The sequence below is a fragment of the Protobothrops mucrosquamatus genome, unplaced genomic scaffold (assembly GCF_001527695.2).
Source record: "Protobothrops mucrosquamatus isolate PMUCROS unplaced genomic scaffold, P.Mucros_1.0 scaffold_198, whole genome shotgun sequence".
Taxonomy (NCBI): domain Eukaryota; kingdom Metazoa; phylum Chordata; class Lepidosauria; order Squamata; family Viperidae; genus Protobothrops; species Protobothrops mucrosquamatus.
In genome coordinates, this window is record NW_015386274.1 from 1,632,001 (window position 1) to 1,651,130 (window position 19,130).

The 19,130-nt window shown below is 42.6% G+C and overlaps 2 protein-coding genes across 2 annotated transcripts in view; both read right to left on the minus strand.

Moving 5' to 3' along the window:
• SH3KBP1 (SH3 domain containing kinase binding protein 1) overlaps positions 1-19,130 on the minus strand; it is a 196,218-nt gene that overhangs the window by 164,054 nt on the left and 13,034 nt on the right. The window contains exon 2 of the mRNA XM_015825255.1: positions 4,759-4,916. Coding sequence (XP_015680741.1) covers positions 4,759-4,916 — 158 coding nt within the window. The remainder of the gene's footprint in view (positions 1-4,758; positions 4,917-19,130) is intronic.
• On the minus strand, positions 8,968-10,181 carry LOC107295975 (cyclin-dependent kinase 2-associated protein 2). Its single transcript, XM_015825314.1, has 2 exons — positions 10,175-10,181; positions 8,968-9,247 (listed from the first exon to the last, which is right to left on the minus strand). Exons 1-2 carry the CDS (start codon positions 10,179-10,181, stop codon positions 8,985-8,987), a joined length of 270 nt encoding a protein of 89 aa, XP_015680800.1. The 3' UTR covers positions 8,968-8,984.

Here is a 19,130-nt window from a genome sequence, read left to right on the forward strand (position 1 = left end):
CTCTCTCTCCCTCTCTTTCTCTCTCCTCACCTGGAGAAAGAAGGGGGAAGGGAGGGAGAGGAAAGATTTGACCACCCACCCAGTCTGCTCTAAAGGCACAGTGAAAACACAGCCAGCACTCCCCCTGAAAATCTCTCATTTTCACTCATTTCAAGCTAGCAGTTGTGGTTCTACGTAGCTTGACTACCCTGTGATATATGGATTAAAATGTAATTATTAAAAGTCTCTGAATATTCAAACCTTGCCCAGCCCTCACATCCACAAAATTATTAACTTTATTCTGGGGGAGAGAAATGAAAGTTTATATAAATTCATTTCACATTTTAAGAGGTCTTCAGTATTGCAAAGTTGTGATTGAGAGGTTATGTTGGGGGAGGGGGGCGATGACAACTTCCTCATTGGCTCAAGGGGGCGATTCGTTCAAAAAGGTTAAGAACCACTGGTCTAGATCATCTCAGAGGTGCCAGCTTTGGTCAATGAAAAAGACTGAAAGGCCTATAAGCGACATTACTGTCGTTTATAAATGAAAAGTAGATTCCAGCTGGGCTCTCAATTACCAATCATTATCCCTATAAATGAGGCTCTTCTTCTTTTCTCATGAATGGGGACTGCAGTGCTAGAATCCCGCTACTGATTTCAAGAGAAGAGTGAAGTGACAAGATGGCTACAAGCCCATAATCCAAGATGAATCATCAAAACACTTGAAACATTCAAGGTTGTAGTGCTTTAATCCATTTAATCCTTTCTTCATTAATATAAAACAGTTACTCGCCTAATTTTTTTTGGGGGGGGCTCCGTACAATTCTCCGTTTTGTGCTAATACTTGTGAAACAACATTCAGCACAATCCTGTTTAATTGAAGTAAAGTTCATATTTTTGTCTATTTTATACATCATTAACAATATCTGTCTTGTGTCTCTTTTTGATGAAGTGGGGAGGCAGTTTCTCAAATTGTTTAAGCATAGGGGTATGCACTGGCAGAGGCAGCAGAGAAGGATCCCCAAGGTGACCACAGTAGCAGCCCCCAAAAGGAGTGCCTTAATAAATGGAGGTCTGACAGCCAAGAGAAGAGCCCAGGTAGGTCAAAGGAGAATTTGTCATAGCCAATACCATGCAATAGTTCTTTTAAATGTTTCATGTCACTCTCTACTAGTTCTGAGTATTCAGTTAAATTGAAGCAACACATATCTTGGAACTCCGAGCAGCCATAATTGTGTCTCAGTAGTAAGTAATCAATGGCTGCCTTATTTTCAAGTATAGCTTCTCTAACCTGTCTCAGTTCCCTGTTCAGGGCATCTAGGGCTTGGGAGGTCGAATTTAGACTTTTTATGAGGGTGCATGCCAGACTGCTTATGTTTCTTACATTACCCACAGCAAGTGCTGGCACACCTACCAATGATGCTGCTAGTGCCACATATTCCATTTTGGTGAATAAGGGCATTTGGGAGTCACAATCAGATGTTAGGATTTGGAGACCCCTTCTCTGCCACCTCTTAGGGAGGGCATGAAAACTTCTAACTGTCCCAGGGTACAGGGTCCCCCAGTGGCATTGGGATGTACAAATAAGCCTTTGTGTCATAGAGTATGAACCACAACAAGGGAAGTTTGATATGGTTATATGCAAAGGGAATTATCTTGGTATGGTTGCAGGAGAGGGCAGTATTATTCAAGTTTTGGCAATCTGGTGCCCTTGGAGTTATATAACTGTCCATTTTGAAGCATCCATCTCATTAGTTACATTAACAGTGCTTTCTTCTTTAAAATTTGTGCTGGGTCAAAAATGGTGGAATATGAAACTATTAAATAGAAATCTCTAAATCAAGTGAAATTTTGGGTGGCTTATGGGCCTATGAGGCAGGTTGACAAAATATCCTTACCAACCTTCCCCTTTTATATAGAATTATGTAGCATTTAACAGTTCATTTGCCAAATATACCCATATATTTTCGTTGTCAAGGAACAGATTTGTTTCAATAAATCAGTTGGTCAGCTGTGTCACAGAATATATCAGGTACAATGCTAGAACACATTTAAATCCCTCCCAGTCTTCCCCATGGTTCTCATCTCAAAATATAATCCTTAATGCCCATTTGTCTGTCTCTGTGTCCTTCTTCAGTCTTAGAGGTGACACCTTCGGCGTCGGGGCTGGTTCAATGCTATGGTCAAAAACTGCCAGCTTGATGTGGGTCCAATAGATCCAGGCATCCTTCTCTGCTACCTTTATGACTGTTTAAGTTGTTTCCACCTGGGTTGCATGGGGGGGGGGATTTCTGGGAGAATGACTTGATTCAGACTCAGTCTCCTGGCTCGAAGGGATAAAGATTCTCTTCGAGTGGCAATGTCTGTGTCAAGGCACTATGTTTCCACAATCTCTGGAGCTGCTGGTGCAAGGCTGAAAGATAGGATGATAAGACCACCTCCCCCCTTTTTAGGCTAAGGGAGTGGGGATTGAAACCCTTCATGGTGTCTGGGGGCAGCCAAAGAGTAATTCAAAAGGGGAGATGCCTAAGTTTCATCTAGGTTTGGTTCTTAGATTGAATAGAGCACTTGAGGTCATGGCAGGTGTGTCTCCTGACAAAGTTTGCCTAGGAAGGTCTTAAGCTTCCTATTCTGATGTTCTACCCCCAGAAAAAGCCTGGTGGTAAGGCGTACATGAAGGTTCTGGGTTGTCCCTAGAGCTTGCAACATATGTGTCAATCACCTGTGACACAAAGTGTTTCCCTCAGTTCATGTCTAAGACATTAGGCACCCCAAACCTTGGCACTATATCTTTTAATAGGTGCCAGGCTGTTTCACGTGCAGTGGCATGACAAGGGAAAACTTCTACCCAGTAGGTGAGCTGATGCCTACATAATAACACATATTGAAAACTGTTAGCCTTTGGTAGCTATATAAAGCCCAGCTGTAGTTTTTTGAAAGGACATTGTACCCATGGTCTTCCTCCCTCTTGAATTGCCTTTCATGATGACAGCTTTTTGCTACTTCCACAGCTTCATTATAAACTCCAGGTGCATACCAGACATTTCCTATCTTGTTCTACACACAAGAACCATCTTCATGTTTTAATGCAAAAGCCTTATTTCTTGTATTTATAAGCTTGCATTTTGCTCCATTAATCCCTTTGTTTTCTTCAATTGCATTTTCCACAAGTTTCACATTAAACTGATGCATTTCATCTTGGATACGTTTTCCTAAGGTCTTACAAAGTTCAATATACTCCAATTTATTAGTGAAACTTCTGGCATTCTTCATTGTCCATCGTATTTGCATTAAATCAATAGTTTCATCAGAGACTGTACAAGGTGTTTTTCCGGCAGTGCTATAGATGTAGCAGATTCAAGGATGTTTTTGACTATTTGTTCATTTTGGTCTGTAATATTCATCTCTTCCAAATCTTGCAATAGAGCAAAGTGATTTAGATTAATCTCAAAATCACTGTTCTTCTCTAACAGTTTATCACTCTTTATTTTTGTTTTTTGTGATGTCTTTATCATTTTCATACGCACTTTTCGACAGTCTATCTTCACTTTAGCTCGTACCATTCTATGGCCACTTCCAACATTAAAACGATTGATGACAGTACAATTGCAGGATATGGTTTTATCACTTGACACAATGTAGTCAATCTCACTTGTGTACCCAGATGGACTCTTCCATGTCCATTTTCTGCTAGCTTTTTTCTTGTAAAATGAGTTCATGATATACAGTTCCTGTCCTTCAGCAAAATTTATTGGTCTGTCACCTTTATTATCTCCTTCACCACTTCCATATGGGCCAGTTGCTTTTTCTCCAGGTATTGTTCTTCCTTGCATTAAAGTCACCAATTAGTATTTTGTATTGGCATTTTTCTTTATCTTGAAGGCGGGCCACATTGTTGTAAAACTGTTCGACGTCATCATCACTATAGCTTATTGTTGGCATGTAAGCTTGTAAGATTTGAAGCTTGTATAGTTTGTTCAATTGAATGATGCAATGAGCTATTCTGTCTGATATACTTTCAAATTTTACAACAGTCTTTCAGTTTTTGGTTGATGAGAAAACCAAGTTCGCCAAATCGTCCACCTTCGGTATCTCTAGTGTAGAGTAAATGCCCAGTCCTATCAAGTTCAACTATTTTTTCATTTTTTTGTCGTGTTTCACATAATCCAATGATAGCCCAATGGATATTGTTGAATTTAATCAGCAGTTCTTCTAGATGGGCATCTGTTTTCATTGTTTGAATGTTGACCATTCCTATGTCCAAAGTCCAAAGGCAGCCTGATTTACCCTGATGATTCTTAGCACCCTCTGTCTTCACAAATCTCTATTATGTCTTAAATGCAATATTTTAAATACATATCTTAAAAATAAACTATGTGCTATATAATTGTGATTTTTATAAAATAATTAAACATATCTACACATATGTAATTGTGCTCTGTTCTTTTTTTATGCTCAAATCTTTACCTTCAATTTGATAAAAAGTCATTGTTTACTTTTTTGTATACTGCCACAACTGAACCTGTTTCTCAATGTTTTACATCAATATTAATACAAATGAAACACTAAATAAAAATAAACGGTGATTATGAAAATATCACAAAAACAATACATCAGTAGCAATTATAACCAAAACAACAGGTATCATTTAATTTTTTTCATAAAGCTTTTCAAATAATTCAGTTTTCAGTTTGGCTCCCAATATTGCAAACCTGCATCTCAACAAGATAATGTAAGTTGATGACATAAAACAATTAACAGTTTTCACTTTGTACTCACTCTTACAAAGTTGTCAGGGAACAAACCTCTTCTGCCTTTGAGCTGTCCTTCCCACCAACCTCCATCTTCCTTTCTGATGTTGGTGATGATGTCACCTACAGTGATTGTCAGCTCATCATCATGTTGAGCCTTGTAGTCAAACTCCACTATCGCCTCCACTAGAAGGGAAAGCATAATGATACAGTACAAAATTAGGGTGGGAAATCCAGAAAGATTTTTCTAATTTTTAAAATATATGAATGAATACCCATAATCCAATCAGCAACATTTAACAAATTACAAAACTGTCCAAAAGAGTCAAAGTAAAATAAAATTGTTTCTAGTAAAAGGGACTGGTGGGGAGAAAGTTGCATCAGGCAACCTACCTAAAATTAGTTTCTCTCCATTCCCTTCGAAAGGACCCTAGGATGCTTAACTATTTAAACTATTATTAAATAGTTGTGAAGAAAGAAGGCCTCATGCAACCCAAAACTGCCTTGGGTAGGTCGCAGGGGCCTGTTAACAGAAAGAGAATACTGCCTGAAGGTAAGTAGTACATGGCAGATCTTGGGGAGCACTGGGCCACAGGGGAAATCATGCCTTTCCCAAAAGCTCACACACCTTGGGGAATGAAGTGAAGCAGCCTTTTTGAGTGACAGTGGTAATGCTAGGGCTGAAGTTGAAGCCCATGCCTCAACTTTGGGCCAGTCTTGGCACTGCCATCAAGTGCCATTGTTCAGAGTGGCATAAATGGAGAGGGACATAAATAATTGGTTCTCTTTTGTTTGGGAGTGGGTGGGTGTGACATGTCACGAGAGTCAAGTTAGGCGTTTTATAACTAAAAGATTCCGCGCCCAAAAGATTCAGTGTTACTGATCTAGCATGACAGTACCCATTCCTTCTAGTTGAAGGTAAAGTATTATTTTTAGATTCATTAAAACTAAAGAATGTTTATTTGACTCAGAAGGATTGCATAGTATCACACTTGTTTCTGAAACAATGGAAAAGACGTTTTATTCTCACAACTCCTTACAATATTGCTTAAAAAAGCATCCTGATACAATGCCAGTTGCTTTAAAACTGCACTTCCAAAGTAGATCAGGCAATCGTTTGAAAGTTGAATCATGACAACTGAAGTTGCTTGGATAAGCCGTGAAATATCTCAAACCAACAAGAAAATAAATCCAGTTGCCATGACTCAGCTTTCAGATAACTTTACCTGGATGATTGAGAATCTTCATTGACATATAGATCAGGCAATGTTTCTGATTAGTGCAAAAATATAAAAGTACTACAAATATGTGTTTGTTGCAGGCAGGCAGATATCAGATATTGTTAATATCAGAGTGTTAATCTTTGTTAAATAAAGGCTATCTACTCCAGCCAATACAATAAATTTACTATTATAGTATAATGGCCATACTGACTACCTAGCACCTTTTTCCAATTTTCCTAAGAATCTGTTGCACTGTCTAAGTTTTCATAACATTGTTGTTTAAATCAAGGCTTTTCAACCAGTGGTACGGGTACCACCTGTGGTACATTGGCACCTGGCAGGTGGTACGCGACCATCCTAGAAAAGTGGTAGCGGGGGAGGGGAATGAGCTGAACCGGTGGCAGCACCGCACAAGCCTGAGCGAGAGACGGCTGGAGCTGCAGGGCTGTCAGAGCTCAGCGGAAGCACCAGGGTCAGTGCCGCTTTCCAGCTGATCGGCGCTTCTTTGGGGCTGTCAGGACTCAGTGGAAGCGCCAGGATCAGCGCCAGACTCCAGCTGGAGCTTAGCACTGATCCTGGAACTTCTGCTGAGCCCTGCAGAAGCGCTGATCAGCTGGAATGTTGCAGCATCTCCAGGGTCTTGTGATTTACATTCAGATGCTTGGCAACTGATTCATATTTATGACGGTCACAGTGTCCCAGGGTCATGTGAAGTGACCAAAACCTGCTGCAACCACCCAGCAGACGGGGGGGGGGAATAAAAACCAAACACCCCCCATCCCACCAGGAGACCATAAATTCTAGTCCCACCTTAGGCATGAAGCCAGTTTAGGCATGAAGCCAGTTAAAATCAAGGCAAGTCACTTTCTTTCAGCCCTAGGAAGAAGACAACAGAAAGTCACTTCTGAAAATGTTGCCAAGAAAACTGTCAGTATTTGACTGAATTGAACGTACATCCTAACAAACCTCTTTATCTGACTCAATTATTATGATGTAGATCAGTGGTTCTCAACCTGTGGGTCGGGACCCCATTTGGGGTCGATCGACCATTTTATGGGGGTCGCCAAGCAAGGCTGTCCGCCATTTTTTTTGTCCATTTTTTTTGTCCGCCATTTTTTTCTCCCTTTTCCGGCGGGTGCCTTACCTCCCTTGGGCTGGGCCAACTGGTGGTCGGCCTGCTCCATCTCTGCCGCTTGCCAGCTACACCTCGGCCGGTGCAGGGGGCGGAACCACGCATGCGCGGCGCTCCCGGGCAGGGAAAGTCCTCGACTTACGACCAGTTGGGTAGTCCTCAACTTACGGCCGGTTTAGTCCTCGACTTATGACCGGTTTAGTCCTCGACTTACGACCGGTTTAGTCCTCGACTTACGACCGGTTGGGGTCACGGCATTAAAAAGGTTGAGAACCACTGATGTAGATCATCATCAGCACATGGACATAATCACTCCAGTAGTTACTAATAAACATTATAAGGCAGTGTTTCATCAACAGATGAACCCTAGCACAACATTTTTACCCTCTCTATGTATATCAGAGCCTATTTGTAATAATATGTGGGAAAGACTATAGGAGACTGGACAACGAGACACTGACAAGGGAATAGTCAGATAAGAAAAGGCATAGCTTGCAGGTGGATAGTGGATGGGGGAAAGGCTCAGAAGAGACCCTCCCAAGTTTTTTGGGCTGTAAAGGAGATGGCGCAGAATTGTACTCAGATTTACAAGATTCTGTTAATGTAGCTTTACAATCAAGTAGAATTAGTTCCTCTGGTTATGTTTCCTGCCTGGCCTACCTTGCAAAGCTTACAATATTAGATTTCTTAGTGTTTAAATATGGGCCTGCTCATCAGAACACAACATTATAGGAATAAGAATGAAATTTTGGTGATTTATCTTGATATATGTTTCAGCCTGCATGTATCAATGAATATTAGACTTCTTGTTGTTTAAATAGGGACCTATATTTCAACATATTAATTAAAATTCCTATCTTTCCCCATCTTAGCTTAAAATATAATATTGCTATACTATTTGTAGAACTATTTTCATAACTATTTGTTTACTCTCTTTCACTATTACTTTTTCTAATACTTTGCAAAATATACATTTGGACCATTTCTCTGACTCTTTAGGACCCAAGTCTTCTTGAAGATATGCTTCAGCATATTTCCTTATTTAAAGAGCAAGTCAAGAAATGCAATAATGTCCAGTTTTCAGTGCAAATATTTATGCAATCCATTACCACAGAACTTGTCAGGAAAACATGCAAAGGAAACCATCAGGGAAATTCAACTATAACAATGGTTAAATGTTGTTCAGTTGTTATAGTTTATATGGCCATTCAACTATTATGTACCAGATGAATACATTAATATTCACTGTGGAATACCAGTCTACAAACTAGCCTGTTCTGACACTTCACACAGGAAAAAGTACACTTCTAAAAATGTTTTGTTTTGTTTTTGCTACACAGTAGAAACATTTTATTACAAGTTTTGCAATATAGGCTCAGTGATCACTGGTTGAGACTCTTGTTGCAAGAGGAAATGAGGGCTTCATACTGCTTTACTAAGGAAGCATATCTTGCAATACATGCCCTTCAGGAATATTTTAGCGAGGTAGAGAATATTTCCCTCACCACATTAAAAAAAAATAGAAAAGCATAGTGAAGAAGAGATAATCCAAATTCTAAAGATTTTTATTTCTTCAAAAACCTCATGTATTTTATAAAGATATAGAACTTGTCACCAGCAATTATTTTGACTAGTAAACCAAGGATATGCACAATGAACGTTTTCTGTATATATTCCCAGAATGCCAATTGATGGGAAGTTCTGTGATGCAAATGGAGATACTTCAGATTCTTAGGTGCCAATTGGTATAAAGGTCTTTGAAGGCGATCACAGTTCTAAGACTTGAGACACTGATTGGTAGAAAGATTTGAAAGGAAGGGGGAAACTCCAGATTCTAAAATATTGATTAGCTGGAAAGTGCTAGGATCCTCCAAGGGTGGTGCCAGGAGGAAGTGAGTGTTACGTGCGGGCATTGCGCTCTGTCTCTGCCAGACACTCTCTTACTAGTGCTCGGGCATGAATAATGCCTCGCTTCAGTTGTTCCATAACACTCTTGCTACCTGCGTATGTAGGTCGGATCTCTTTGCCAATCTCTTCAATTACAGAAAGCAAATCTGTATATGTGCTCTGGGAGCCTTGGGCACCTGGTGGCTTCATAGCCTGCACGTAGCCCATAGATGGGGGCCCAAAATCATTGAAGAGAGGTCGAAAGGGGGCAGATGCTCCAGGGACAGAGCCAGATGGCGATGGAACACTGGTAGCGACCGGCGGGGCTCTGGAAGCGGGACTGGCGCTACTGCTGCTGGTGTCAGCGGCTCCTGAGCTGGTAGGGACAGGCGCGATAGGCTTCTTGCTATACAGGTCTTAAATAAATTGGAGTAATAATAAAGTTGATATAAAAATAAGCTTTTTAAAGTTTTACTGCACTTGGTACTGAGGGATATTAAATAAGCAGTTCAAAAGAAAAAGCTGGAAAACTAGTATATGGTAACAGTAGGCAAAATTAACTAAATTAAGATGAATTGCATGTCATTTAGTAATGTTAAAATACTGCAAAACAGTTTTGATAACAATCCACATATGGAGAATAATTATAGCAGTTTCTAGTTAATTTCAAGAATTATGTGTACAGATCTAATGGCATACTTCAAATATGAATGATACAAATACACTTTGTATCATTATTTTTCTTGTATTTAGAAAGTACTGTCTAATTCTAAACATAAAATGGCTTACAATTTGTATACTCAGTAGTAACACAGTAATAATGCTAATTTAGTATTTTAGCAAAAACTAACAGTGATTTCTAAACTCTTACTTAAAAAGAGATTACATATTGATCTGTCCATGGCCAGATAAACATCTCCCCAAAATGTGGAAAATTCATATTTGCTGAACAATATTTTTTTTAAAAAAAAAGTACAGGAAAAAATCAAATTAATCTGTCATATAAGTTTTTATTAGTTTATAATATACAACAAAAATACAAAAGTAAATAGCAGAAAAGATAGGGAAGGGAAAACGGAATAGCAAAGTGAGGGAAGGAAGAAAAAAGAAAAAAAGGTATTGACTTCCAACTTCCTTTGGTGCAGTAAAATAGAATATCAACATCAAACCTCAGCTTTTTACTTTTACAAAATAACATAAACTAGCCATTTTGATAACATCAAATCTATCTAATTGGTAAAGCCCAAAATCAAAATTTCATTTTTTTCCACCTCAAGCACAAAGTCCAGAAGTGGTTTTCACGTAGCAATAAAAGTATTCGTGTTCTTTTCTTTAATCAGTACAGTCAATTTAGCCATCTCTGCTAGCTCCATTAGTTTTTGCAACCATTCCTCCGTTGTGGGAATTGATGTAGTCTTCCATTTCTGAGCATATACTCTTGCTGCTGTCAAGTTCCATATTTTTTTCTAGGTCTTTGTCCCTTAGCCCCAAAAGAAAAGTCTCTGGTTTTCTTTCTATATTCATTTTAAGAATTTTCTGTATTAGCATATGAATCCTGCTCCAATATTTTCTTGCTTTGTCACACATCCATCATAAAGTCCCCTCTTTACATTTACATTTCCAACATTCATTTGAAATGCCTTTATATATTTTTGATAACTTATCTGGTGTTAAATACCAATGGTACATCATCTTATAAAATTTTTCATAATACCGGTAATAATAATAATAATAATAATAATAATAATAATAATAATAATAATAATAATAATAATAATAATAATAATAATATAAAAAAAATAATGATGATGATGGTGATGATGTTGGCAGGGACCTTGGAAGTCATCTAGTCCAACCCCCTGCTCAGGCACATAGAGAGGTACATAGTTATTTTTAAAAAAGTTTGTGTTTGAATTTGTTAACGTAATCCCCAAATATTTCACCTTTTTCTCAACCCTAAAACCAGACATTTTAGTCAATATATCACCATCATGTGAGGTCATATTCTTACTCATGTTTTCTGCTTGTTCGTTTTAAAACCGGCCAAGGACCCAAACTCATTTAGTTTCCTCATCAAGTGTTCTAGATTATTTTTGGGGTCTTGAGAAATATCACCAAATCATCAGCAAAGGCCCTCAATTTATACACTTCCTTCTTAACATTTATACCTTTTATTTTCTCGCCTTGCCTGATATCTCTATTCAGGACTTCCAGCACCAAGATAAACAACAGTGGAGATAGTGGACATCCTTGTCTTGTACCCTTTGGAATTTCCCACGAGTTAGTTAGATCGCCATTAATAACCATTTTTGCTTGCTGTAATGTATAAACAGCTTTGACCCCTTGAATAAAATTCCCCCCAAAGTCCATTTCTTGCAGAACTTTAAACATAAATACCCAGTTTAAGTTGTCAAAGGCCTTCTCAGCATCTAAGAATATTAACACTGCCTGTTGTTTGTTGTGATATTGTAAGTATTTAATAATATTCAAAAACATTCTCATGTTATTCCTTAGCTGCCTTTTTGGCAGAAAGCCAGCTTGGTCGTCATGAATATATATACCTGTAAAAGCTTTTTTAGTCTTTCTGCCAAAATTGCAGCAAATAGTTTATAATTCTTATTTAGTAATGAGATTGGTCTGTAGTTCTTTATCATTGTGGCATCCTGACCCTCCTTCGGAAGTAGCACAATATTAGCTTCTGTCCATGTTGGGGGTATTTTTCTCCCCTGTAATATAACATTCATTATATCCTTTAACGGCTGAAGAAATTCACCTTCAAAACATTTATAATATTGACTTGTAAGTCTGTCTGGGCCAGAGCTTTGCCAGATTTTATTTTTCTTACAGCTTCTGATATTTCAAAGGTAGTTATTGGGTCACTCATAAATTGTCTCTGAGTTTGTGAAAGTTTCGGCAAATTTTGTCTAAGCAAATATTCATCTATTTTTGACCTATCTAACTACTGCATCCTATACAAATTAGAATAAAAATTGTGAAAAGATTTTTTAATCTGTTTGTTATCAGTTATTACTTTATTACCTTCACAAATTTTTTCAATCGTTCTCTTTTCCCTCTCCTTTCTTAATCTATATGCCAACCATCTCCCTGGTTTATTTGCAAACTCAAAATGTCTTTGCTTCACATAACTCTATTTTATTTCTATTTCTTGGACTGTTAACATAGACAGTTGTTGACGTAGTATGTTAATTTGGTGCAGAATTTTAGGGTCCGATCAATTTCTTTCTGTCTTTTGGGTCTTTTCCAAAGATTTTTTCTTCTCTAACCAATTGTATTGCATAAAATAACCCCTCATAATGCCTTACTAGCCTTCCAAACAGTTATTAGATCTGTCCCTTTACCTAAATTATTATCAAAATATTCATGTAATTTCTTTTTACAGTCCTTTACAGTTGTCTCCTTTTGTAAAATAGATTCATTTAATCTCCATCTATAACTCAAACTTTTTTTCTAAGAACCAAAACTATTGGGTTATGGTTTTATTTGCTAAATTTTTAGAGGTCCATATCATGTCGATCCTTGAGAAGGGGCGTTGTCTTACCTGAACGCCTTTTCTCAGCAAAGAGGAATGTAGAATCCACGGATGGGTGTTATTTGTCCTCTAGCCCAATCAGACCAAAACAATCAAAGTTGCCACGCCCCTTCAGGGTCTGACCATGCCCCAGTTTCGAAAAGGGCGAAGCCAGTGATTGTCTGTGTGACTTGATGGCTCCCGAAGAATTGACACTAACCTGACTGCTAACTGACTAGGGAGGGAGTGGATTCTACATTCCTCTTTGCTGAGAAAAGGCGTTCAGGTAAGACAACGCCCCTTCTCCAGCAAATGGAGGAATGTAGACTCCACGGATGGGACATACCAAAGCCCTTATGGTCCCATTGGAGGGATGCAGGCCGGTTAAGTGTCATCACTAAATTGGACCACCTGCTGCAAAACCCGGCGGCCGAACGCGGCCTCAGCAGATGCAAACATATCAAGCTTGTAGTGCCGAATGAAAGGTGAGGGAGATGACCAGGTCGCTGCCCTACAGATATCAGATATAGTAGCCTGAGTCTGCCACGCCGCTGATGTGGAAGCGCTACGAGTAGAGTGGGCCGTTAGTCGACCTGGGACTGGTAAGGAATAGGTCCGGTAAGCCTGAGCAATACAGGCCTTGATCCACCTGGCGATCGTAGAAGAGGTAACCTTCTGTCCCTTGGAGCCTAGGCGGAAAGAAACAAACAACGCCTCCGATTTGCGAAAAGTGGCCGTTCTTTTAAGATAATGGCGCAGTGCTCTGCGCACATCCAAGGAGTGCCACTTGCGCTCAAGGGAACAAGAGGGATTGGGACAGAAATCCGGCAATATAATTTCCTGGGCCCGGTGAAATAGTGAATTCACCTTGGGAATGAATAAGGGATCTAATCTCAAAACCACTCTGTCTTGATGGAAGGTACATAGGTCCTCCCTGACAGAGAGCGCGGCCAGTTCCGAAACACGCCTTGCCGACGTGACTGCCACCAGAAAGGCCACTTTGTAGGATAAAAGATGAAGTGGACAAGACCCGAGAGGTTCAAAGGGGAGTCTTGTAAGGGCCTGTAGGACTCGAGGCAACTCCCAGGAAGGATACCGATGCACCACAGGAGGCCTGGCATTGGTTACACCCTTGATAAAGGATCGGACCGCTGGATGATGGGATAGTGGCGTAGAGTTGGTAAGGTGAACACCGTAGAAAGCACGGCTACCTGTCTACGGATAGTGTTGGGCACTAAGCCCCTATCCACCCCATCCATGAGGTATTCCAAAACTCCCAGAATAGTGACGGAAGAAAGAGATAAACCTTTGTTGGCACACCAGTCACAAAAATTCCTCCAAGTGGCATCGTAGATCCGGTTTGTCGCCAGCCGCCTTGAAGCCTGGATCATAGTAATTACTCTTGAAGAGTAAGATCCCTGCATTAGGAACTGGCGTTCAGATGCCATACGGCCAGTTGGAGCCACTGTGGATCCGGATGCTGTACGGCTCCCTGTGTTAGGACTATCCGCTCTGGAGGAATTTTCCACGGAGGAGCTACGGTGAGATTCACGAGATCCGCGAACCATGGTCGCCTCGGCCAGTGTGGGGCCACAAAAATCAGTTCCGCTTGTTCCTGCAACAGCTTCCTGATGACGGCCGGGATCAAGGGAAGAGGAGGGAATGCGTATAGGAGGCCCCTCGGCCAAGGAGTGCGAAGGGCATCCGCTCCCTCCGAACCCTGAGAAGGGTATCGAGAGAGAAACCGGGGAAGCTGGGCGTTCGCCGGGGAAGCGAACAGGTCGACAGTGGGTCGACCAAACCGGTGAGTGATCTCTCGAAAGAGACGGGGATGCAAACGCCACTCTGAGTGGTCTACTATAGACCGACTCAAGAAATCCGCCTGGCGGTTGTCCACCCCCGAAATGTGTTCCGCTTTTAGGGACAGAAGATTTCTCTCCGCCCACACCCCCAGTAATCGTGCCTCCGACATTAGGGCCCGAGATCGTGTTCCGCCCTGCCTGTTGATGTGGGCCTTTGCCGCCACGTTGTCCATCAGGACTAGCCCGTGGCGGCCTTCCACTATCTTGTGGAAATGGCGAAGTGCCAGGTGTATGGCCCTTAGCTCCAGCCAATTTATGTTCTGTTTGAGATCCCTTTTGGACCACTGACCTTGCGCTAAATGAAGTTGTAGATGCGCCCCCCATCCGAATAAGCTGGCGTCCGTGGTCAAGGTTATGCGAACTGGTTCCCTGAACATGGATCCTTTGTCCAAAGCCGGGGATAGCCACCAGAGAAGGGAAGAAAGGGTCTGAACTGGGACCTGCACCCTCTGTGGAAAGCAGGCTTCTCCCCGCCTCTGATAAGGGAGCAGAAACCACTGGAGTTGTCTCGTGTGAAGTCTGGCCCAGGGCACTATAGCGATGCAGGAAATTAATTTTCCCAACAGCTGCGAAAGAAGGAGCAGGGTCACCCGCTTTTCCCTGCGCACCTTGGAGACCAACATGCGTATGCTGGTTCGACGCTCTTGGGATAGAAAAACTTGACCCAGGTTGGTATCGATTATTGCGCCCAAGTGTAATAGCCGGTTGGTTGGGGATAGGTGACTCTTTTGAAAATTGATCAGGAACCCATGATCCTGAAATGTTCTGATCGTCAGCTTGACGTCCAAGCACGCGTTCAGTGCCGAGGACGATTGAATCAGAATATCGTCCAAGTAGCACTGGAGGCGTACCGGGACTAATCTCAGTTGTGCGGCAAGGACTGTCAGGATTTTTGTAAAAACTCTGGGGGCTGATGACAGGTCGAATGGCAAGGCCTTGTATTGATAATGGCGATCTGCATACGTGAATCTGAGAAATCGCCTGTGAGCCGGATGTATGGGGATGCGGAGGTAAGCCTCTGACAAATCTATGGACGTGAGGAAATCCCCCGGTCGAATGCTGCCTAGAATCGAATGGAGGGTTTGCATTTTGAATTTTTGGTACACCAGGAATGAGTTGAGGGTCTTGAGATCGAGTATTGCCCTCCATCCTCCTGAGGTCTTGGGAACCACGAAGAGGATGGAGTAGAACCCGAGACCTCTTTGATCTGGTGGTACCAGTTCTATTGCTTCTATGGTGAGTAAATGTTAAATGGCCTCTCTCATGAGACCTTGTTTCACGGGATTCCGTGATAGGGGGCAGGCTATGAAGCGCCGTGGGGGAGGAGCTAGGAATTCCAGAGATAAACCGTCTCTGATGGTGGTGAGAACCCAGCTGTCTGTGGTGGTACTCTCCCATTTGTGGAAGTATAGTGTCAGCCTTCCGCCGATGGGAGGAGTCCGCCCCAAGTCACTTGGTCTTTCAGAAGGGGCGACCTCCCCTGCCACGGAAAGATCGCTTGCCCTGGAATTGTGGCTTTGGCCTGTCCCTGTTGCCGGACCGGTCCAAGGAGCGGTCCGGCCCTGCTTGAAAGGGCCGATACCCGCTCCAGGGATTTCGGTCTGAGTTAGACCTAAATGACGGGCGTCGATTGTATGGAGTAAAACGTCTGCCCGTCCTTTTAGAAAGGTGAGAAAGTACCTTCTTTTTCTCCTTGTTTTCAATTAAATAAGGAGAGAGTGCCTCGCCAAAGAGGCGACCACTCTGATATGGAGCAGCTGCTACCCGCCATTTATGTTTAGTGTCGGCCCTCCAATTTTTTAGCCAAAACAACCTACATGCAGCAACGTTGGAGGCTATGGCTCTGGCCGAATAAGTGGCCGATTGCAGGGACACGTCCGCCATATATTCCAGAGCAGCTTTCAACTTAGTGATATCCTGGTGTACCCTCAACTCATCTGGGGAAATCCTGGCCTGAAGCTCACGGAGCCAAATCAATGAGATCCTGGCGAAGAAGGAATTAGAAGTTGAAGCTCTTATCGCCAATGCCGACGCCTGGTGAGTTCTACGCAAGGAAATCTCAGATTTCTTGTCCTCGGCCTTAAGGGCCTCAGACATATCCCCTGGGATCTTGGTGTCCGATAGAATGGGGGAGAGAGCCTCATCCACTCCCGGGACCTCTAAAGCCTCGTTGAGGGAAGGGACCGTATCCAGGAGTTTACGGTCTATACCCCCAAGAGCTGAGAAGGTACCAGGGGATCCCCATTGTTCTTCAATGGATTGAAGAAACATGGGGGGACAAGGAATCTGTTGGTTCTTTGTGACAGGCTTCTGGAACAGTGGATCAGAGCTCTGTGCAGAGTCCTGATCGGCTGTTTGGGGCTTCACCGGTTCAATCTTCCCGGTAACGCAGGCCTTGCGCAAGAGGGAGGAAAATAGAGCCGGGTTAAATACCCCAATCAGAGGAGTAGCCTCCGTATGTGCGACCTCATCATCTGACCACAGGCCCTCCTCGAGGACCTGCTCGGAATATTCCGAGATCACACTTCCTTCAGATTGCAGTGGAGAAGCCGGATCTGGGGGCTCATAATCCCTAGGATGTGTAGTTCCTCCAGATGTGGAAGGGTAAGAAGTCCCTGGGACCGGAGGGGTCCTCCCCGAAGATGCCATTGCTTGAGCCACCGCCTGTGAAATCATAGCCTGAAGCTGGGCGGTGAAAGATGGATGCTCCGGGGACCGGAGACATGCTGCCGTCGGGATGAATGATGCCGACGGAATTTGAGGGGGGCCACAAAAGAAGGTTCACCCTGGTTGTCACATGCTATTTGGGATAGGCCCGGATCGGTGGTCGGATCTGGGTCCTGGATTTGCATCCTCAGACCTTGGTCAAATAGGGACAGATGATCCCTACTGAATCCAGGCGAGGGATCGAGAGTGTGCTCAGGGGACCAAGCCCGTGGAAGGGGAGAAGGTCGTAGCCCTTCAGATGTGGATGCAATGGGGAGGGAAGTGGGAACCGGTTGTACCTGCATTGTGCGTTGTTGTGCTCTGGAAAATTGTCGTTCCAACGCTCTATGTTTGCAGTCTGCCTGCTTCTCTGCCGTCTTAGAGGTCCTTTTGACCTTGGCCTTGGCCTTTGATGGTGCTTCTTGGTTGGGTGACTTGCGTTTTGCATTTCCACCAGAGGTGAAAGCCTGTGGAGCGGTGTTATCCGCCATAGTACACTAACAAGAAAATAACAGGCGCTCACCAGGAGATCCCTGGATCCGTCCTGATCTGCAGGAGACAAGGCTACGGCCCACCAAGATGGGACAGGCCTGCACGAGGGTCTGTGAGGTCCGGCCCACCGACAAGCGTGGAGTCACACCACGCGATATAAGCCACGTTCAGCCCAAGGGAGCTGTCCTGTTCCCTAATCAATGAAGAATTGATGGTTTGTATGATCAATAATAATCTATTAATTAATTAATTATTTTTTTTTAATAATTTTTTATTTTTTTTTATTTTATTTTTTATAGGGAACCCTCGTGCCTCACTTAGTGGCGGCCCTTAGGACAGCAACTGGCCAGCCACCAGATGCAGACAGTGGAACAGGCAAGCAAGTCACAGCAGCCCAATTGATTCACTGAGTGAAAAGGACCAGCAGGTAACAATATAAGAGGCTGGAAAATAATGAAGAAGTTGTAAAAATTCTCTGAGGAGGTATGCCTCAAGGAACTCTCTCTGTCAGCCACGAGGCTGATTAAAATGGCGTCTGTCCAGAGGTGGGGGGGGAGGGGGGAAAGACCAGAAGCCAAGGGGCCTGATCCAGTAGGGGGGAATAGGATCCCCTATACCCCCACGTGAAGTTGCCTCTCACAAATGAGCCAGTACAATTTGACCAAATTAGTGAAGAGTGTGATCGCGCGGAGGCCCAAAATGGCGGCCGCGACGATCCGAAGCTATAATCAACTGTTTGCTTCTGACGGAGGAGAATAGGAGCCCCTATGTCCCCGCGAAAGTGAGGCTCTCTAAGTGAATATAGAGAGAGGAAGCCCCTCGCCCAGTAGTCTAGACTTTTTTTTTTTTTTTTAAGAGTTGCGATCGTGCAAAGGCCCCTAAAATGGCGGCTGCGCCGATCCGGGTGAATTTAAACTTTTTTTTTTTTTTTTAATGTTCTCCTTAGGGAGAAGGAAACCTGGAGAGTGACTTGATCGATTTAGGAGGAAAGTAGGCAGAAAAACGGAAAGAAGACTTTAGGCAATGTAATGAATTAGGAGCAATATCCAAAGAAAGAAGGGGGGAGGAAAGGAATGGCGATCGCCACGCTGCACAAGGCAGCGTTTGTAACGATCAGCTAGCTGTCGGCAAGGGCTTGCCTGTGAAGAAATTTAGAGTCCGTACAGCTCTGAATAGGTCTGAACGAATTTTCTCCCACCAGAAATAAGTAAAGAAACCACGGATGGTAAATTTTTACTACCTGAACTCTAAGAGCTAAATCGGGAGCCAAATTTCACGTCTCTTCAGGGCTGAGACCAAAAGAAACTGGGGCATGGTCAGACCCTGAAGGGGCATGGCAACTTTGATTGTTTTGGTCTGATTGGGCTAGAGGACAAATAACACCCATCCGTGGAGTCTACATTCCTCCATTTGCTGGAGAAAGATTTGTGTCTTTCTGAAAAAAAGGTATATTTTCTTGCAAAGCCATTTTTATGCCTCCATGAGTCTATTAGCATAAATTGTCTATCATTTCAAAAAATGACTTTGGTAGTTTGCCCTGAGATAGTTGATTCCCTTAGTAGATGTTCT